The 23314-nt window shown below is 34.1% G+C and overlaps 1 protein-coding gene across 4 annotated transcripts in view; it reads left to right on the top strand.

Moving 5' to 3' along the window:
* TBCK (TBC1 domain containing kinase) overlaps positions 1-23314 on the top strand; it is a 227149-nt gene that overhangs the window by 51028 nt on the left and 152807 nt on the right. For 3 of the 4 annotated variants that reach the window (XM_035030232.1, XM_035030233.1, XM_035030234.1), the window contains 3 exons: positions 1753-1826; positions 16537-16678; positions 21217-21277. In XM_035030232.1, coding sequence (XP_034886123.1) covers positions 1753-1826; positions 16537-16678; positions 21217-21277 — 277 coding nt within the window. The remainder of the gene's footprint in view (positions 1-1752; positions 1827-16536; positions 16679-21216; positions 21278-23314) is intronic. The other variant, XM_035030235.1, reaches the window with a different exon arrangement.

The following is a 23314-nucleotide window of genomic DNA, read 5'->3' as shown; positions in this document are numbered from 1 at the left end:
GTAATTGCCAAATAATACATTAAATATTTGTTTGTTGTTGGAAGCTACTGAAATCAAACCCACTCAGAGGGACTATAGAGTACAAATATATTTTAATAATATTCATAATGAAATGGCTCTATGAAAGTGATTTCTTTTTGGTGGTTAGAAAAAAATAGCTATCTTTAAATTATATAAATCCATGTGTTTTTCACATGCATTATTCTTTTTTTCCCAAGATTCATTTTCTAACTTCATGTTGGGTTTTTCCTTTCATTTGCTTTCTGGAAAATAGGTATGGTAACTTCGCAGTCCATTCTCTTCTGAATTTGCTTTCATTTTAAGAAAGCTTCTCTATTTACATGGAGTATTTTGTCATAACACAGCTGCACTGTATTTTCTCCTCTTTATTTTTCTTCTTCCCTATTTTTTCTTTTTTCTTTTTTTCTCCATTTATCTTCTTTATTTACCAGTTGTTCATACCAAGCTTCTTTTCTTATTGGAATGCCACTTCTCTACTTGGAAATCTTGTGGGGGATTAATAAGAAGCAGGTCAACTCCTATAAGAAAATTATGGTAGCAAGATGGTATGTTTTCAGGAATAATCATACTTCCATTTTTTTCATAAGCATATAAAAAATAGTTTTGAGAGAATTTTTTCTGGGGAATTATTTTTTGTATTAGTAGGATTATTCTTTTCCTCTGATTCTCTCCCAGACTTTTACTACTATTACCCTATGATATTAAAAATCATAAAAGCTAAAGTGGTACTCACTAATTTCATTTTTATAGCAGTGGAGTATCTAACCAATCTGAGTTTTTTTAATATATAAACATTTTATAGTGCTGGGAAATAAAGTTCTTGAGAACAAGAAAACAAATCTTAAAATCACCTTAACTTTTTTAAGGTCTTAAATATCTAAAAGGAGGAAAACTTAAGAGACTTATAAAATTTATATTTGCTTTTTATTAAGAACCTCACTTTTGTGATAATAATGGCTTTCTCAAACAATATAAAAATTGTTAGAAACCTAGTAGATTCACTTATATCTTGACTTGTGACCTGATCTTTTCAAGTTAAGAACTCCCGTGTCAGGGTTAAATTATAACATTATGAATGGACTTACAAGTCCTTAAAAATAATTCTTTTATTAAAATTACCAAAAAATGTTCTAAGCAGGGATTTTTTTTTTTTTTTTTTTTTTAGACTTTATCTATTTGACAGAGAGAGACAGAAAGAGAGGGAACACACGTAGGGGGAGTGGGAGAGGGAGAAGCAGGCTTCCTGCAGAGCAGGGAGCCCCATGCAGGGTTTGATCCCAGGACCCTAGGGACCCTGGGATCATGACCTGAGCCGAAGGCAGACACTTAACGACTGAGCCACTCAGGCGCCCCCTAAGTAGGGATTAAAGACAAACGAGAACATTTCAGCTGTTTTTGTTTTGTCAAAATACCTGGAAAATATAAACAAAAATTTTTAAGTGTTATTTGTTGTTTTGAGATCTATATGTAAGTAATATATATATGTGTGTGTATATATACATACATACATGTATACATATACATATATTTGTAATGAGTATAAAGCAGGTTTCAAACATTGGCAAATAGTTTTTAATAAAATTATGGTAAACTAAAATTATGGTAAATTAATTTTTTTCTTAATGTATCTCACTATCTGATGATTTCCTTACTTATGAAATATATAATGATACTTTTTCCTGCTACCAATATTAAAACATTTAATAGTGATTTTTATTATTATTATTGTAGGGACATGTTAAATTGGCTAAATTTGGACTTTATCACATGACCGCTCATGGTGATGATGTTGATTTCCCAATTGGGTAAGAATATGTTTTCTTTTTTTCTGAGTTGTGTCTTAAACTTTGTAATATTTGATAAAATGTATATTTCATTAATTATTAGTGATATTACTTTCTGACACAAAACTAGCTTTATTAACATATTTTAATTTTCCATATACTTTTAAAAGAGTAGACAGTTTTTCCCAATGTCCAAAAGATATCTAATATTGATATTTCATTGAATTGGCAGAGAGGTTAACAGATTATTGACCTTCTTCACCTTATAATGCTTACTAATTAATTTCATTTCATCCTGTATTAGGTAAATTTTAGGCAAGAAGCCTGGCCAGATTCTTCCAGTGATAATGTGTGTTCCTTAAAAGACTGAGGAAAAGCATTCTCATAGTATTTTCTACTCTTTCTAAATTAAATTCCTTGTTCCATAAGATATAGTTGTATATTAAGACCCAAGTTAAGTCATTGGAAGTATCAGAGGTAATGGGGTAGAGTCTACACTTGAAAGTCTATGTTTAAGTTTGGAGACATTTATTTGATCACTTCTGCTATGGAATTCAGTTTATGTTGGCCTCCAAGACAGGAAAGTTTATTTTATTCTGTTCTTAGCCAGATGCTTTTGATACAGATTTTTGTCTTATTTGTTTATTTAGACATTTTAACAATATAATTCTTTTATTTTTTGAGTGTTTAATTTTGGCATTATTTTCATTACATAGAAGTTTCAAACTAGTACAAGAATCCCTGTATAGCCTTCACTCGATTCCCCAAATGTCAACATTTCACTACATTTGCTTTATTTCTTTTTTCTTACACATATAGGTGTATGTGTATATTAATATTTTTTTAGTCATTTAAGAGTAATTAATGCATATGATGCCCTTTTACCCCTAAATATTTGTTTGTATTTCCTAAAGTAAGGAATTTTCTTACATAACCACAAAACAAATATCAAAACAAGGAAATTAAAATTAATGTAATACTGTTATCTAATCTAGAGACCTTAATCATATTGTTCAATTGCTTTGTGATTTTATTTAATAGTATCCATTTGTATCTTGCTCTTTGGGTTCTCTGAAATCAGTTCTGTCACTCCATTACCAAGAATTGTGGTTTGAAGTCATGGAATGTGTTTTAAAAGGGACTCATTTATAAATTACCCTTTTATCTTTATAAGATAGATTATAGGTTTCTTACTTAAATTTTTATTAGGCCATCGCTAATAATCTTAAAATAAATTGCTTAGTCATTCCTTCCTTTAATTATTAAGACAATATTTATTGAGCACCTTCTCTTCTGGCTGCTGGATGTGCAAAAATGGGTAAGATAGATTCCTGTCCTCAAGAAGCTCCTTGCTTAATGGGAAAATTTTCTCTTTTGATGGCCTACTTATTAAAGTACATAAATTAATAATTTTAGTTTCACATACCAAAACTTGTGGTCATAGGAAACAAACAGTTGTTTTCCAAGCATGAAAACAATATTTTGTAAAAATAGCCTACATTTTATTTGTTAAAAAAAAAAATAAACCCTTTTGAGTATAATAAAAATAAGTTCACAGTAAAGCTCTAGTGTCTTCTTTCATATGTGATAATTGCCTTTTGAAGTAACTTTTAGGGAGCAGTGGTCTGACAGGAAGTAAATGTGATTGCTAATTCTTCTTCATGTTGTCTAAATCAAGCTGTATGAGAAAGAACTCCAAAAACATAATGCAGACAAAAATCACATTAATTTTTTTGCCTTTACTTAAAGATGCTTTAGATTTACTAGTGATGAGTAGAAGAAAGGAAGTGATTTTTCATAAAGCACATCAAGTATTTTGAAGAACTACATTTGAATTTAAAATGCTTGGATAGAATTGGTCTTGTGTGCCATTTGGTCTGGTTTACTTTGAAGTCTTGGACCCAAAGGGTCTGACCAGGGAGTATCAAAGAGCAAAATGTGAAACATTAGTCAGGAAAAATAAAGTGATCAAACAGCTAAGGCATGAAAGAAAATATTTACACCAGAAGAAGCTTGCAGTTGATTCAAAAGACAAATATTAAGGAACAACAAAGTAAAATGTTAACATCTGTTTCAAAATATAGTAAAGAGTTAGAAATTGGACATTCATTTCAGTTGGCCAGTAGCTTAGTACCTTGTTAAAAGATCAAACAGATGATGAAAGCCTCACCAGTCATACAGCAAAGTTCTGGTAATTTTCTTTGAGTGATAAAATGCCATGCTAAAGAAGAGACACTTGTTGAAAAGAGATAATCTACATTTAAAAACAATCCTTGCATTTATTATTTTTATTAATTAGTTTAATAAATTCTTGATTAGAAGGGAAATTAGAATTTTTGGAGCAAGGGTCACCTCTATGCTTCTAGAGATCACCAGTCAGAAATCTTAGATATAATGATTTACCTATAGTATAGCTTGGCCTTTCACTACCCACACCATTATTTTTGGATAAGATGTGCTGGAAATCAGGATTAAAAATAAACAATTTGCCTTTTAAATGTATCATGGTGATGATGAATAAAAATACGACATTGCATTTATGTCGTATTTTTCCATTTTTATAAAAACAGTACTTACCAATATTTATAACAGTTTTGTGAGGTAAACATTATTCCTATTTTCAGATTAAGAAACCCTGATCACATTTGGAATATGTTGTGCTAGATTGAAACTAGAATACAGGTATTATAATATCCAGTCCATCCTTTTTCCACTAGGCTTCAGTTGTATCCAGAGATGTCATTTAGAAGAGCAATGTGATCCCTTTAGGGTAAAATGACATAATACAAATTTGTATATGAGAGACATATATGAGCGAATTAAAAGTAGATATTAGTGGAGGAGGAGCCAGATGGCAGAAGAGTAGGAGACCTAAATTTAGTCTGGTCCCAGCAATTCAGCTAGATAGTTATCAAACCATTCTGAACACCTACAAACTCAACAGGAGATGGAAGAAAACAATAACAGCAACTCTGTGAACAGAAAAGTGACCAATTTCTGGAAGGTAGGACGTGTGGAGAAGTGAATCCGGCGCGATGTTCAGGAAAATAGACCACAGGGGGAGAGAGCCTCCGTCAGCTGCTACAAGCAAGTGATAGAGCAGCAGAGCACAAAATTGGAACTTTTACAAGTCTGCTCCACTGAGGGATGCCGCTCCAGTGGCTAAGCGGGGGGTGGAACCCTCGCTGGGACAGTGTGGTCTCAGGACCCTTGGGGTCACAGAAAGACCAGGGTTGCCAGAGTGTGGTAGAGCTTCCAGGTATCAGAGCGGGAAAGCCGGCTGCAAAGACGGAGCTGAGGAGTGGGCTCTCAGCTCGGGGTTGCCATAAACCATGATCCGTGGCACAGTTGGGCCACTGCTCTTCCAGCAGGGACCCAATAAGTGGCAGATCTGGGGAGACTCCCCTTACCCCCCAGGGAGGAGTGGCGCGGGAGTGCACCACAGGGATCTCCTGGGTTTGGAGACTCCAAATGGGGTCGTGTGCCAGAGTTTACTTGCTCGGTCACAGGCCAGGTGAACACAGAGTGCGGCTGGAGACCAGAGAGACGGGAGTGATTGCTTTTCTCTCGGCGCACTGAGGAGTGGGGGCCCCGAGTTCTCAGCATCTCCGGGACCAGAGATTGGGAGGCCGTCATTTTCACTCTCATCCTCCAAAGCTGATTGGAAAGCTTTCAGGGAAAAAAGCTACCCAGAGCAAACCTGAGCAGATTATTTAGCCTGGCCCCCGGCAAGGGCGGGGCAATTCCGCCTCCGGCAAAGACATTTTTGAATCACTGCAATAGGCCCTTCCCCCAGAAGATCAGCAAGAACAGGCAGCCAAGACCAAATTTACCGATCAATGAGAACAGCAAAATCCAGCACTAGGGTAATACAGCACATAGAATTCATGGCTTTTTTCCCATGATGCTTTAGTCTTTCAGCGTTAATATTTTAAAGTTTATTTTTCTCTTTTTCTATTAGTTGAATTTTTCTTCTTTTCTTTTTCAACCAATATCTTTTCAATTCCTTTTTTAAAATCTTTCTTAATTTTTCATTTTTACATTCATACTCTATCCCTTCATTGTATTTAACCTTACTTTTTGTGTATATATGTTTTTCTTTCTTTAAAATTTTGGGATACAGTTTCTTCTAACAGACCAAAATATACCCTAAATCTGTTGTATGATGTTTTCCTAGTCTCCCGCCAGATCACATTCCCTCTTTTTTTAAAAAAATATTTTTTCATTCTTTTTTTAAACCAACTTCTAATCAATTCCTTTTTTAAAATCCTTTTTAGTTTTCATCTGTACAGTCACATTCCATCCCTTCATCATATTTACCCTTATTTTTGTATATATATACGTTTATCTTTCTTTAAAATTTTGGGAGGCAATTTCTTCTAACAGACTAAAAAATACCAAAAATCTATTATGTGGCTCTGTTATTTTCACCAGCCTGATCATATTCTTTTTTCTTTTTCCCCTTTACTTTTCCCCCCAGTTTTGGGTCCCTTCTGATTTGTTTGGTGTATATTTTTCTGGGGTTGTTGTTACCTTTTTAGCATTTTTTTAGCATTTTGTTCTCTCATTCATCTATTCTCCTCTGGACAAAATGACAAGATGGAAAAACTCACCTCAACAAAAAGAACAAGAGGCAGTACTGACTGCCAGGGACCTAATCAATACAGACATTAGTAAGATGTCAGAAGTAGAGTTCAGAATGACGATTATAAAGATACTAGCTGGGCTTGAAAAAAGCACAGAAGATAATAGAGAATCCCTTTCTGGAGAAATAAAAGAACTAAAATCTAACCAAGTCAAAATCAAAAAGGCTACTAATGAGGTGCAATAAAAAATGGAGACTCTAACTGCTAGGATAAATGAGGCAGAAGAGGGAATTAGTGATATAGAAGACCCAATGATGGAGAATAAAGAAGCTGAGAAAAAGAGAGATAAACAACTACTAGATCATGAGGAAAGAATTCGAAAGATAAGTGATACCATAAAGCGAAACAACATTAGAATAATTGGGATCCCAGAAGAAGAAGAAAGAGAGAGAGGGACAGCAGGTATATTGGAGCAAATTATAGCAGAGAACTTGCCTAATTTGGGGAAGGAAACAGGCATCAAAATCCAGAGGAGGCATAGAGAACCGCCCCTCAAAATCAATAAAAACAGGTCAGTACCCCACCATCTAATAGTAAAACTTATAAGTCTCAGAAACAAAGAGAAAATCCTGAAGGCAGCTCGGGACAAGAGGTCTGTAACCTACAATGGTAGAAACATTAGACTGGCAACAGACCAATCCACAGAGACCTGGCAGGCCAGAAAGGACTGGCATGATATATTCAGAGCACTAAATGAGAAAAATATGAGCCAAGAATACTATATCCAGCTAGGCTGTCACTGAAAATAGAAGGAGAGATAAAAAGCTTCCAGGACAAACAAAAACTAAAAGAATTTGCAAACAGAAAACCAGCCCTACAAGAAATATTGAAAGGGGTCCTCTAAGCAAAGAGAGAGCCTAAAGTAACATAGACCAGAAAGGAACACAGACAATATACAGTAACAGTCACCTTAGAGGCAATACCATGGCACTAAATTCATCTTTCAGTAGCTGCCCAGAATGGAAATGGGCTAAATGCCCCAATCAAAAGACACAGAGTATCAGGTTGGATAAAAAAGCAAAACCCATCGATATGCTGTCTGCAAGAGACTCATTTTAGACCCAAAGACACCTCCAGAGTGAAAGTGAGGGGGTGGAAAACCATTTACCATGTTAATGGACACCAAAAGAAAGCTGGGGTGGCAATCCTTACATCAGACAAATTAGATTTTAAACCAAAGACTATAATAAGAGATGAGGAAGGACACTATATCTTACTAAAGGGTCTATCCAACAAGAAGATCTAACAATTGTAAATATCTATGCCCCTAACATGGGAGCAGCCAATTATATAAGGCAATTAATAAAAAAGCAAAGAAACACATTGACAACAATACAATAATAGTGGGGGACTTTAACACTCCCCTCACTGAAATGGACAGATCATCTAAGCAAAAGATCAACAAGGAAATAAAGACGTTAAATGACACACTGGAACAAATGGACTTCACAGACATATTCAGAACATTCCATCCCAAAGCAACAGAATACACTTTCTTCTCTAGTGCCCATGGAACATTCTCCAGAATAGATCACATCCTGGGTCACAAATCAGGTCTCAACCGATACCAAAAGATTGGGATCTTTCCCTGCATATTTTCAAACCACAATGCTTCAAAACTAAACTCAATCACAAGAGGAAAGTTGGAAAGAACTCAAATACATGGAGGCTAAAAAACATCCTACTAAAGAATGAATGGGTCAAACAGGAAATTAAAGAAGAATTTAAAAAATTCATGGAAACCAATGAAAATGAAAACACAACTGTTCAAAATCTTTGGGTTGCAGCAAAGGCAGTCCTAAGAGGAAGGTATATAGCAATACAAGCCTTTCTCAAGAAACAAAGAAGTTCTCAAATACATAACCTAACCCTACACCTAAAGGAGCTGGAGAAAGAACAGCAAATAAAGCCTAAATCCAGCAGTAGAAGAAAAATAATAAAGATCAGAACAGAAATCAATGAAATAGAAACCAAAAGAAGAGTAGAACAGATCAACAAAACAAGGAGCTGGTTCTTTGAAAGAATTAACAAGATTGATAAACCCCTGGCCAGACTTATCAAAAAGAAAAGAGAAAGGACCCAAATTAATAAAATCATGAATGAAAGAGGAGAGATCACAGCCAACACCAAAGAAATACAAACAAATATAAGAACATATTATGAGCAACTATATGCCAGCAAATTAGAAAATCTGGAAGAAATGGATGCATTCCTAGAGATGTATCAACTACCAAAACTGAACCAGGAAGAAATAGAAAACCTGAACAGACCCATAACCAGTAAGAAATTGAAGCAGTAAGCAAAAATCTCCCAACAAACAAGAGCCCAGGGCTAGATGGCTTCCCAGGGGAATTCTACCAAACATTTAAAGAAGAATTAATACCTATTCTTCTGAAGCTGTTTCAAAGAATAGAAATGGAAGGAAAACTTCCAAACTCATTTTATGAGGCCAACATTACCTTGTTCCCAAAACCAGACAAATACCCCATCAAAAAGGAGAACTACAGACCAATATCCCTGATGAACATTCATGCAAAAATTCTCATCAAAATACTAGCCAATAAGATCCAACAGTACATAAAAAGGATTATTCACCACGACCAAGTGGGATTTATCCTGGACTGCAAGGTTGATTCAATATCTGCAAATCAATCAATGTGATACACTACATTAATAAAAGAAAGAACAAGAACCATATGATCCTCTCAATAGATGCAGAAAAAGCATTTGACAAGGTACAGCATCCTTTCCTGATTACAACTCTTCAGAGTATAGGGATAGAGGGTACATACCTCAATATCATAAAAGCCATCTATGAAAAACCCACAGTGAATATCATACTCAATGGGGAAAACTGAGAGCTTTTCCCCTAAGGTCAGGAACACGGCAGGGATGACCACTATCACCACTGCTGTTCAACATAGTACTAGAAGTCCTAGCCTCAGCAATCAGACAACAAAAAGAAATAAAAGGCAACCGAATTGGCAAAGAAGTGAAACTCTCACTTTTTGCAGATGATATGTTACTTTATGTGGAAAACCCAAAAGACTCCACCCTAAAACTGCTAGAACTCATACAGGAATTCAGTAAAGTGGCAGGATATAAATCAATGCCCAGAAAGCAGTTGCATTTGTATATACCAACAACGAGATAGAAGAAAGAAATTAAGGAGTCGATCCCATTTATAATTGCACCCAAAGTCATAAGATACCTAGGAATAAATCTAACCAATGAGGCAATGGATCTGTACTCAGAAAACTATAGAATACTCATGAAAGAAATTGAGGAAGACACAAAGAAATGGAAAAACATTCATGCTCATGGATTGGAAGAATAAATATTGTGAAAATGTCTATGCCACCTAGAGCAATCTATACATTTAATGCAATCCCTATCAATATACCATCAACTTTTTTCAAAGCAATGGAACAAATAATCCTAAAATTTGTATGGAATCAGAAAAGACCCCGCAGAGCCAGAGGAATGTTGAAAAAGAAAAGCAAAGCTGGCGGCATCACAATTCCAGACTTCCAGTGTATTACAAAGCTGTCATCATCAAGACAGTATGGTACTGGCACAAAAACAAACACATCGATCAACGGAACAGAATAGAGAGCCCAAAAATGGACTCTCAAGTCTATGGTCAACTAATCTCTGACAAAGCAGGAAAGAATGTCCAAAGTCTCTTCAACAAATGGTGTTGGGACAAATTTGTTGTCCCAACAAATGGTGTTGGGACAGCCACATGCAGAAGAATGAAAGTGGACCATTTCCTTACACCACACACAAAAATGGACTCCAAATGGATGAAAGACCTCAATTTGAGACAGGAATCCATCAAAATCCTAAAGGAGATCACAGGCAGCAACCTCTTCAATCTCAGCTGCAGCAACTTCTTCCTAGACACTTTGCCAAAGGCAAGGGAAGCAAAGGCAAAAATGAACTATTGGGATTTCATCAAGATAAAAAGCTTGTGCACAACAAAGGAAACACTCAACAAAACCAAAAGACAACCGACAGAATGGGAGAAGATATTTGCAAATGACATATCAGATAAAGGGCTAGTATCCAAAATCTATAAAGAACTTATCAAACTCAACACCCAAAGAACAAATAATCCAGTCAAGAAATGGGCAGAATCATGAACAGAGATTTCTGCAAAGAAGACATCCAAATGGTCGACAGAGTCATGAAAAAGTGCTCCACATCACTCGGCATCAGGGAATACAAATCAAAACCTCAGTGAGATACCACCTCACACCAGTCAGAATGGCTAAAATTAACAAGTCAGGAAATGACAGATGTTGGTGAGGATGCAGAGAAAGGGGAACCCTCCTACACTGTTGGTGGGAATGCAAGCTGGTACAGCCACTCTGGAAAACAGTATGGAGGTTCCTCAAAAAGTTGAAAATAGAGCTACCCTACAACCCCGCAATTGCACTACTGGGTATTTACCCCAAAGATATAAATGTAGTGATCCGAAGGGGCACCTTCACCCCGATGTTTATAGCAGCAATGTCCACAATAGCCAAACTGTGGAAAGAGCCAAGATGTCCATCAACAGATGAATGGATAAAGAAGAAGTGGTATATAATACAATGGATTATGCAGCCATCAAAAAAAATGAACTCTTGCCATCTGCAACAACGTGAATGGAACTAGAGGGTGTTAGGCTAAGCAAAATAAGTCAATCAGAGAAAGACAAGTATTATATGATCTTAGTGATTTGAGAAATTTGAGAAACAAAAGAGAAGATCATAGGGGAAGGGAGGGCAAAATGGAACAAGATGAAACCGAAGAGGGAGACAAACCATAAGAGACTCTTAATCTCAGGAAACAAACTGAGGGTTGCTGGAGTGGAGCGGGGTGGGTGGGATGGGCTGGCTGGGTGATGGGCATTTGGGAGGCATTTGTCTCGATGATGACAGCTTTGTAATAGAGCTGGAAGTCCGGAATTGTGATGCCGCCAGCTTTGCTTTTCTTTTTCAACATTCCTCTGGCTCTGTGGGGTCTTTTCTGGTTCCATACAAATTTTAGGATTATTTGTTCCATTTCTTTGAAAAAAGTGGATGGTATTTTGATGGGGATTGCATTGAATGTGTAGATTGCTCTCGGTAGCATTGACATCTTAACAATATTCGTTCTTCCAATCCATGAGCATGGAACGTTTTTCCATTTCTTTGTGTCTTCCTCAATTTCTTTCATGAGTATTCTATAGTTTTCTGAGTACAGATCCTTTGCCTCTTTGGTTAGATTTATGCCTAGGTATCTTATGGTTTTGGGTGCAATTGTAAATGGGATTGACTCCTTAATTTCTCTTTCTTCTGTGTTGTTGTTGGTGTATAGGAATGCCACTGATTTCTGTGCATTGATTTATATCCTGCCACTTTACTGAATTCTTGTATGAGTTCTAGCAGTTTTGGAGTGGAGTCTTTTGGGTTTTCCACATGAAGTATATCATCTGCAAAGAGTGACAGTTTGACTTCTTCTTTGGCAATTCGGATGCCTTTTATTTCTTTTTGTTGCCTGATTGCTGTGGCTAGGACTTCTAATACTATGTTGAATAGCAGTGGTGATAGTGGACATCCCTGCCTGTTCCTGACCTTAGGGGGAATAAAATAAGTATCTTATAATCATTTGAGAGGTATAAGAAAGATACAGATAAAATACCATGGCGATTCACTGAGAGGAGAAATAATTTCCATCTCAGCAGATCAACTTAAGGTTTTGTGGAATTATTCACAAAATGAATTCATTAGAAATTTAAAGTTAGAAGTTTGATACATTTTATAGAATGTACTGTTTATAAAGGCTTTGTCTTTTTTATTAAATAAAGTGGCTTACCTTTATGAATTTAGAAGACAGAAGACATGAACAGCGTTTTAGTCTGATAGGAAGATATTTTATACAATAATATGATTTCTTACCAATTCCTTTGTATTTACCATTGAATTTCCTGCTAAAAATTTTCATGTACTTTATAAATAGAAATTTTTATTTTCAGTGAAGTATACTGAAATTAACCTATGCCAAGTTTCTATAACATCTATCACCAGAATATAGTAAAGTACTGAGAGACAAAAAGAAATGCCTCTGTAATAAAAAGTTATTAGTTACCTAATCAGGAAAAGATGGAGAACTCAAATGCACAAAATAAGATATGGTAATGGAAAAATAACTAGAGAAGTAGAGAACATTAGAAGACTCAATAAATTATTTTTTGCTTAGGTCTGAGCAAATTTGTAAATTAGCATAAAAGGAAGGGAAATACAAATTACCAAAACTTAATCCCAAAGAAAATTTTAAAATCTAAAAACACCAGTTATAGAAATGTAGAAGTTGCCTCTCCCCACAGAGATACCTGGATTAGACTCACAGGCAAATTCTACCAAACCTGTAATGAATGCTTAAATTTGTTGCCGTTTAAATTATAATACTATACATTTCAAGGTTATTTTTAAACAAAAGCTTGCAGTATCTTTTATTTTTTTGAGAGATTTATTTATTTATTTATTGAGAGAGAATGAATGAGACAGAGAGAGAGCATGAGAAGGGGGGAGGTTCAGAGGGAGAAGCAGACTCCCTGCTGAGCAGGGAGCCCGATGTGCGACTCGATCCTGGGACTCTAGGATCATGACCTGAGCCAAAGGCAGTCGCTTAACCAACTGAGCCACCCAGGCACCCACAGTATCTTTTTTCATAAGCTAGTATAACATTAATCCTGGTCTTCCCATAATTACCACATGAAATGTTTAAATATAAATCCTACTCATATTTGATTATCTATTATTATATAGTATAAATATGTTATATTAGTATAAAAAATCCTAAGAAAAGTTAACAAAAACCAGAAGCATATAGAAGATACTATCAAGTGTGGTTTATTCTACCAATATACAGATGGTTTAGGAAATATATAAATATAATGTAATAGGATAACATATCAGAAGTAAATTATCAAGTAATCATTTCTGTGGTTTCTTAAAAACATTTGATAGATTTATTGTAACATTCTTGATTAAATTCTTAATAAAAAGGGACTATGTGAATATTTCCTTAATGTAGTGAAAATCACCCATCTATCTATATCTGCCTGTTAGTAGATAGATTGATTTCAACCCAGAAGTTAGTAGGTTTAAAACAAAATATTTATTAACACCACTATCATTTGCCAGTGTATACCTGCTACTAATGAATGCACTTAGACAAGGAAAAGAAATCAGATATATATATAATATATATATCAAGTGGAAAGAAGATAAAATTTTCATTTTTAAAAGTGAAATTACTAGAAACAAAAATTCCAGCAATGCAAGGTTGGTTAAACATTAGGTAATTAATTGATTTATTTAAAATCATTAGCATATAAAAGGAAAAGAATCATGTTCTCTTTGTAATATATGGAGATGTTCAAAAATTTTCAAAATTATGATTAACACAGAAAGTTTTGCAAAGAAACTATAATGGTGAAAGGTTAAAAGTATTTTTAAAAGATGAGGATCAAGACAAAGATGTCAGCTATCACCAGTTATTTTCATATTAGCAGTTTTACCACATAAGGCAGCAAAAGAACTCAAAACTATAATTACAGAAAGGAGGAAACAAAACTGTCACTGTAAACAAATCAGTTAAGCATAACTGATTTGCTTATCTACAAAGACTACTCAAAAGAATTCTCCCATAAATGCTGAGGGTTTAATGAAGTTGCTAGATTCAAAATTAATACAAAGAAATTACACATTAGCAAAAGAAGATGAAATACCTAATAAGAATCTAAGCAGGTATTTTATCTCTGAAAGCACCTCTGTGAAAGAAATATAAATCATTTTTAAAAGACATTATGAAAGGCCTAGATAATTATAGATACCTGCTCATATATTGTTAGATTTGGTATCGGAAAAATGCCAGTTCTCCCCAACCTGTTCTACATTTGATCTAATTTCAATAAAAATTCCAACTCTGTGTGTGTCAGAGGGAGAGAGAGAAAGGGAGGGAGAAAGAGAGAGAAACAACTTGACAAGATAGTTCTAAATGTAAAAAAAAAAAAGTTCTAAATGTATACATATAGGACAAACATCTGAAAAGTACCTAGACACTCCTGCAGAGAAATTAAAAGGTGTGTGTGGGGGGGGGTTTGTGTGGGGGGGAGTCAACATTTTAATTTTTTATTTAAATTCAATTAATAAACATATATTATTAATTTCAGAGGTAGAGTTCAGTGATTCATCAGTTGCATATAACACCCAGTGCTCATTACATCACATGCCCTCTTTCATGCCCATCACCCAGTTACCCCATCCCCCACACCACTCCCCTCCAACAACCCTCAGTTTATTTCCTATGATTAAGAGTCTCTTATGGTTTGTCCCCCTCTCTGATTTAGTCTAATTTTATTTTTCCCTCCCTTCCCCTTTGCTCCTCTGTTTTGTTTCTTAAATTCCACATATGAGTGAAATCACATGACAGTTGTCTTTCTCTAATTGACTTATTTCGCTTAGCATAATACCCTCTAGTTCTATCCATGTTGTTGCAAATGGCAAGATTTCAATTTTTTGATGGCTGTGTAATATTCCAGTGTATTTATACATATCACATCTTCTTTATCCATTCATCTGTTGATGGACATCTGGGCTCTTTCCATAGTTTGGCTATTGTGGACATTGCTGCTATAAACATTGGGGTGCAGGTGCCCCTTCGGATCACTACATTTGTAACTTTGGGGTATATACCTAGTAGTGCAATTGCTGGGTTGTAGGATAGCTCTATTTTCAACTTTTTGAATTACCTTCATACTGTTTTCCAGAGTGGCTACACAAGTTTGCATTCCCACCAACAGTGTAAGAGGGTTTCCCTTTATCCACATCCTCGCCAACATCTGTTGTTTCCTGACATGGTAATTTTAGCCATTCTGGCTAGTGTGAGGTGGTATCTCATTGTTCTTGATTTGTATTTCCTTGATGCTGAGTGATGTTGAGCATTTTTTCATGTGTCTGTTGGCCATTTGTACATCTTTGCAGAAAGGTCTGTTCATGTCTTCTGCTTATTATTTCTTGACTGATTTATTTGTTCTTTGGGTGTTGAGTTTGAGAAGTTCTGTATAGATGTTGGAAAAAGATGTGTATGTTTTGAGAGGACTTGTCTTAGCAATTATTTGCAATTATTTATATAATGTTATAGACTTAAGATAGTATAATGGTACAGTGTCAGACAATTTTACTAGTGGAACAAAATAGAGAGCCAAGATGCAAATCAACATGTAGGTAGAGATTTTATTTGTGGTAGAAGCTGGTACTATGGACTTGTTTTGGGGGGGAGATAGAGTTTTCAATAAATGGAATAGGGTTCAATTGATTATCCATGTAGGAATGGCACTTCCAAAATGTTCTTCAGAGTTTGGTCAAATAAATTAAGTGCATTAATACAATGAAATTATTGACAGTTTTCAAAGAGAATATGCAATCTATAGTTATTTTTATAGAATGATCTCTAAAATATACTTTAAGTGAAAAAAACAAATGTGTGCAGGGTAGTATGTATAGTATGCTGCCCTGGGGGGCAGTGGTGATGGATGGTCAAGTTTATCTATATCTGTAAATATGTATGGGTGCCTGAAGTACAGAAATGGGAGAGAATCTTAGTTTTCAATTGACGTATCTTTAAAGATTTTGACATTCCTACTACTCAAAAGAATATGTACTATTTTCCAAGAAAAAAAATGCACTTTAAATAATAGCTAAGTGTAAGGGGAAAACAGGTAGTAAGAAGGAAAGGAAAACATCCGAAACAGAATACTGCAAGACGGCAATGTGTTAAAAAGAGAGGAAAGCAAAGAAAGGAATTAATGCTTCAGAGAGACACAATAGTTTTAAAATTATTTGAGACGCATATGTATTTTTCTCTTGATTTCTGGACATGAAGACCTGTATTATGATGGTTAGTTTAGAATTCTTCCTAGCGAAAATTGTTAATTTAATTGCACTGGACTTTTACATAGATCTTATCATACAGATAGTAAAAATGTAGTACTACTTTTTCCCCCTTTGTAGTTTGTAGTAATTATTCATTTATTTAATATATCACTGTAGGTATCCATCATACTTGGCACCCGAGGTAATTTCAAAAGGAATTTTGAAAACCACCGATCATGTGCCAAGTGAAAAACCATTGCCTTCTGGCCCCAAATCAGATGTGTGGTCTCTTGGAATCATTTTATTTGAGCTTTGTGTGGTATGTATAAGGAAATATTAAACTAATAAAAAGGAATTGTGTGCTTATTAGAATAAGTTTTTCTGATAAGAAAGCTATTTAGTAATATGTTTTTGCTTTGTGGATTGACTAGATATAGGAATAAAAAGGCTTAAATCTCAATATGACTTGTTAAAAAATCCTGTTTGACAATTTATTTGCTTATCATTTTGGTATCTTTATAAGTGTTTGTACTTTACTAAGTATAAAGAATTTACACTGTACTACGTATAAATAATTAAGCGGTTCTAGAAAGGCTTACACTAAAGCTGCTTACACTCTTTGATATGTTCATGCTCTCCCTTTCTGTGGTATTCTTTTTTCCCTAAATACCTTCTTCTTTCCTGTTTTCTTATGTTTTCTACAAGACTCACTTTGTAGTTGAGTTGTGTTTTATGAGATCTTTCCCAGACATCCTCTATATTTATTAGGGCAAAGACTAAGCTGCTATTGAAAAGAAAGAAATTAAAAATGTAGTAGCTTAAAGAACATAGATGTTTTTCTCCCTGATTTAACAGTCCACTTCATGCACAAACCTAGGCTATGGCTCCACCAATCTCAAATGTCTGGTTTCCGAAGTTGTTTCTTTATCGCCTTTTAGGCATAAGGGAAGGAGAGAAGTGAGTTCATGGTAACTGTTTAAAAAGATGATCTAAAAGTGCAAAATCAACCCTTTACTTTTCATTGGTGACAGTTTACTCATGTGGCTACATTGCATATCTGTACAAGGGAGACTAAGAAATACAGTCTTTAGCTGGACACATAAATATTGAGAAAGAAGATGAGAATGGATTTGGAGGGACAACTAACAGTCTCTCAGCCCTACTTTCAAATACCTGCCAGCATTAGGTCCTTATCTTCCTTGCTCTCCTCTTCTATTATAGCATGTGTCACATTTGTGTACTTTACTTGGACATTGAGGTCTTTAGAAGCAGAAATTTTTTGTCTGTATTATATAGTTGTTAGAAAAATTAAATGAAATAATATAAAGTACTTAGTATAGTCTGTTACATAGCAAATCGTCCATCAGTTATCTTTTATTAAAAATTAATAAATTTTTAATTAATAATTAATAAATTAATAATAAAATATCTTTTATTTAAAAATTAAAAATATTTTATGATTATTTAACTTTAATCATAAAATATTTTAATATTCATAATAACATGGCAGCTTTACATATTGGCACTGCTTTTTCTAAGGGAAAATGCCATTTTACTTTTCATTGATATGAAATGATGGCAAATCTCATTTTTGTTTAAAATCATACCCTAAATGAAAACTCTTATTGGAGGAATGCCTGGGTGGCTCAGTCGGTTAAGCATCTGCCTTCCACTCAGGTCATGATCCTGGAGTTCCGGGATGGAGCCCCTCATTGGGCTCCCTGCTCAGCGGGGAGTCTGCTTCTCCCTCTGCCCCGCCCCCTGCTTATGCTCTCACTCTCTCTCTCTCAAATAAATAATTAAAATAAAAAAAGAAAAAGAAAACTCTTATTGGAATGTGAGGTATAAGTAAGTGTAAATGCGAAATACACAGCTTTTCCTTTTTTTTACATCACGTATATCTATAAACTCTTTACTAATGATCAGGATATGTCTTCTATGAGTAATTCAATTCAACAAATGTAGATGACTATTTACTCTGTGTATAGCATCATGACAAATGCAACAAGAGGTAAACTGTGATTAAGACACATTGTCAAGGAGCTTATAATTTAATTCAAATCCATAAACTTTGAAGATAAACATAGAAGAGCTATATGAATTCCAAGAAAGGAAATATTAATTTCATAATAGGGGATTCATGACATTTTAAGTGATACTTAAGTTTAGACAGTCTAATTTTAGAATGGCATATTGAACATAAGCTTGAATCTTCCTCTACCTCATCAAACCTTTAGAATTGATATAAAATATTAAGATATAAGTTAATAGCACACTAACAACTAAAAAGGGAACTTTTGTACGCTAGAAATCCTAGGAAGTAGAGGAAAAGCTAACCAAAACAGTTTTGCTAGGAAATTCTTGCCATGTCACCAAGAGGCTGTACAGCCACTCTGCCACCCAGAAGTTTCTATAGTCCAAAAGATGTACAGGTGAGTACATATCTAAGAAATACCAAACACCTAAAGCAATATATATACAATACGATACATGCTGCAAATACATATATCTGCAATAAAAAAGAAACAACAAATAGAAAAATTTACACCATTGAAAGGACTTTAAAATAAAAGTATGTGTTCTTTAGGAGATAAAGGAAACAATTCCATTTATGAAACAATTATAGAAACTATGAATCAAGAATATTTGCTGAAAAGAAGAACCAGTTAAGAATTTTAAGAGAAAAAAATTGTAACTCTTGAAATAAAGAACTAAATAGATGGCAGAGGAAACTAGACACACTGAAGGTAGAAGGTAAAGCTGAGTAATTCTCCCAGATTAGATCACAAAGAAATAAAGAGATTGAAAATATAAAAGAAATTTTAAAAGACAGGGAAAATAGATCCAGATGTTCTAATATCTGTCATATAGTAGTATCAGAAGCCAAGAGTAAAGTTCTTGGTTTGAAAGAACCCACAAATTACTTTGCAGAGCAAAAAAAAAAAAGAAAGAAAGAAAGAAATTGCAACGTACAACAACAAATACCTAGAAATCATAAACTTTTAGGAGATAACCAATAATGAAATAATGGGTAACATTTATTAAGAACTTTTCAAAAGTCAGGTACGTTGCTAATCTCTATTATACTCCATACTCACACCAGTCTTATAAAATTTATCTAATTGTTATCTGTAGTTTACAGATCAGGAAATTGAGGTACAAAGAAATTAAGCAACCTGTCCTAGTTACATAATAGTAAGTACTTGAGCAGATTTGTACCCATCAACTATACCCAAAGCTGTACTCTTAACACGCCAAGCTGCCTTTACTAAGCTCTGATGACTTTATCAGTGTTAGTGAGAAAATCTTAAAATGTGTCAGAGAGATAAGACGTACTACCTACCAAGAATGAGATTGGCGTTAAACTTCTTACTAGCTTGGTTTTAAGAAAACAGTAGCACAATGCCATCAAAGTGCTAATAGAAAGTAATTTGAATTTTGAATTCTTTAACTCACAAAATTAACATTCAGAAGTGGGAATGAAATAAAGGATATATATAAAATTTTGATAGCCATGAAGAAAAAAATTACTAGTAGGGAAATCAGTCAAAATCATATGATTTTATGATATCATCAATCATATCATATCATCAGTATGCCTGAATAGACAGTATATTCACCGTATTGTAAGTAATCAAATTGAACTGTTGTGTGTGTGTGTATGTGTGTGTGTTCATCATAGGTAAATAAATAGTAAACACTTAGAATGAAAAGATATCTTAGAGTCATATCCTAGGAGATTTTGAATGCTAAACTGAGAAGTTTATATTTAGTTATATAAGGTATGGGGGACCATTTAAGTTTTTAAACAAGATATTGATAAAATCAAACCTGTATTTCTAAAAGATTAATAAGATAGTGTAAAAAGTTGAGAGAGGAATGGCAACTTTTTTTTCAATGATCTCTCCATCTGTAGTTCTAGTTTCATAAATCTTTAAGAAATCTTTTTGCTTTCTCTTTATTAAAAAAGAACAGAGCCTTTTTTTCTCCACATAAAGACCAGGCTATCTTCTTAAGACTTTCCTTCTAAGTCTACTTAAAGGATCCTGTAAGTTCTAATTTGTTTGTAAGAAAAGAATAATAGCCAACATTTATGAAGGAATTTTTATGTTCAAAAAATGTGAGGCACTTTTTTTACATTCTATAATCCTCACTGCAACCTGTATGGTATGTACAGTTAATGTTCCAATTTTATAAATGAGAAAAGTGAAACTTAACGTGGTTAAGTATTTGCCCAAGTTATATAACATGTGGTCAAAAGTCCAATTTGGCACACAATAGTTGCTTGACACATAATTGTTGAAGTTATGACTGATTCCAGACTCTATTTTAAGCAGCCCCTGAAGCTGAATAATAAGGAAACAATTAAAATACAATGTATGTATCATAAATATACCAGGTGCTATGGGATCGCAAAGGATGGTTGTCAAATTCATTGTGGGAGGAGGAAGGAGTGTCATTGAATGTTTCTTAATGGAGACAGCAGATTACCCGGATCATGATATATAAGTAAGAATTACTTGGGTAAATGTAGAGATAATATGAATCTTTCCACGGGTCATCTTAGTCTCTTAATCAAATAAGACTGGAATCTCTCTAGACAACCAGGTATATATAGGTCTCAAAAGTGAAGAATGCTTGAGAACAAACTAGAATGTAATGATCCTTAAATATATGAAATGTTTAAATCTTAAACTGATAATTTTTCTTTAGTGGAGCTAACTTTAAAAGTCAAATAAAACCTTTGAAGGAAAAAAGAGATACCTGATAAAATCATTTTCATCTCTGGGGGGAAAAAATGCCTCCCTGAAAAAAGATGTAAATGTTAACACGAATTTCTTTTCCCATTTTATTCAGGGAAGAAAATTATTTCAGAGCTTGGATATTTCTGAAAGACTAAAATTTTTACTTACATTAGGTAAGTGTCTCACAAATGATTATGTTTGAACTACAAATATAACCTTTAGTAAGCATGTACATTAAGAATGTGTTCTATAATAGTGAGTACACTGAAATATCCTGAATTTCTTTAATGTTCTAATGATCAGTGGTAAACATTAATAGGACAACTTAAGAAGTGCCTTCTGAAGTATTATTGTAGAGCTTTCCTTACTCATTAAGGAATTATAATGTGGATAGATATTTTCTTAGCTTCATGATCTAGCCAAGTAAACCAAGTTGTGAAATCAAAATATGAGAATAAATACACTTCTCTGTAGCAGTTTACCTTCAGACAATATATCTTAAGTTTTGAGCTTTCCATTTGATGAATCATGTGTGAATAATGACTGAGAAGAATATTTTTCCTTATAAGAAGCTCATTTATTTTACATGTATATTATATCCGAATGTGGTAATAAAGAAGAGAAAAACTGATAGAGCATTTTCTGTGAAAGAGTGACAGATTGGTGTCCACGTTAATAGGGTTTACAAATAAGAATATGTATTGAAAAGTATCAACAAGTATCAAATAATAATGAATTATAAATATAATTGCACAAAATGTTACCATATTTACAACATTTAATTTCAAAGATTGATAATAAGGCTTTAAGGAGTCTTAGAGATTTCTTAATATGGTCTACAGACTAAACTCACACTTTTTTTAATTTTAATTCCAGTATAGTTAATATACAGTGTTATATTGATTTCAGGTGTACAATATGGTGATTCAACAATGTACAGACATTACTCAGGACTCATCATGATAAATATACTCTTACTCCCCTTCACCTGTTTCACCTGCCCCCTCCCTCCACCCATCTCCCTTCTGGTAACCATCAGTTTGTTCTCTATAGTTGAGTCTGTTGTTTTTTTTTATTTGTCTCTTTATTTTTTCTTCATTTGTTTTGTTTCTTAAATTCTACATATGAGTGAAATCATATGGTATTTTTCTTTCTCTAACTTATTTCACTTGCATTATACTCTCTAGATCCATCCATGTTGTTGCAAATGGCAGGAATCCGCTCTTTTTTGTAGCTAAGTAATATTCCACTGTGTATATATATACCACATCTTTGTTATCCATTCATGTATCAATGGACGCTTGGGCTGCTTCCATAATTTGGCTATTGTAAATAATGCAATAAATATAGGGGTGCATATATCTTTTTGAATTAGTGTTTTCATATTCTTTTGGTAAATACCCAGTACCGGGATTACTGGATCATATTTTGAGGAACCTCCGTCCTGTTTTTCACAGAGGCTACACCAGTTTGCATTCCTACCAACAGTGCACAGGGTTCCTTTTTCTCCACATCCTTGCCAACACTTTTTGTTTCTTGTGGGTTTTCTTTTTTATTTTAGCCTGATAAGTGTGAGGTGGTATCTCATTGTGATTTTACTTTGCATTTCCCTGATAATGGGTACTATTAAACATTTTTTCATGTGTCTGTTAGCCATCTGTATGTCTTCTTTGGAGAAATGTCCGTTCATGTCTTCTCCCCATTTTTAGTTGGATTATTTTTTTTTTTAAGGTGTTGAATTGTATACGTTCTTATTTTATTTTACAGTATAGTTAACATACACTGTTATATTAGTTTCAAGTGTAGAATATAGTGATTCAAGAGTTGTCTAAGTTCTTTATATATTTTGGAAACTAACCCTTTATCAGATATGTCATTTGCAAATATCTTCACCCATTCAATAGGTTGTTTTTTGTTTTTGTTGGTTGTTTCCATCGCTGTACAAAAGCTTTTTATTTTGATATAATCCCAACAGTTTATTTTTGCTTTTGTTTCCCTCGCCTCAGGAGACATATCTAGAAAGATGTTGCTACAGCCGATGTCAGAGAAATTCCTGCCTGTGATCTCTTCTAGGGTGTTTATGGTTTTGGGTCTCACAGTTAGGTCCTTAACCCATTTTTAGTTTATTTTTGTGTATGGTGTAAGAAAGTGGTCCTGTTTCATTCTTTTCATGTGGCTGTCCAGTTTTCCTAAGACGATTTGTTGAAGAG

The sequence above is a fragment of the Mirounga leonina genome, unplaced genomic scaffold (genome assembly GCF_011800145.1).
Source record: "Mirounga leonina isolate KUSES-001 unplaced genomic scaffold, KU_Mleo_1.0 Mir_357, whole genome shotgun sequence".
NCBI lineage: Eukaryota > Metazoa > Chordata > Mammalia > Carnivora > Phocidae > Mirounga > Mirounga leonina.
The sequence above is the reverse complement of the archived record's forward strand: the minus strand, read 5'-3'. Positions and strand labels throughout refer to the sequence as shown.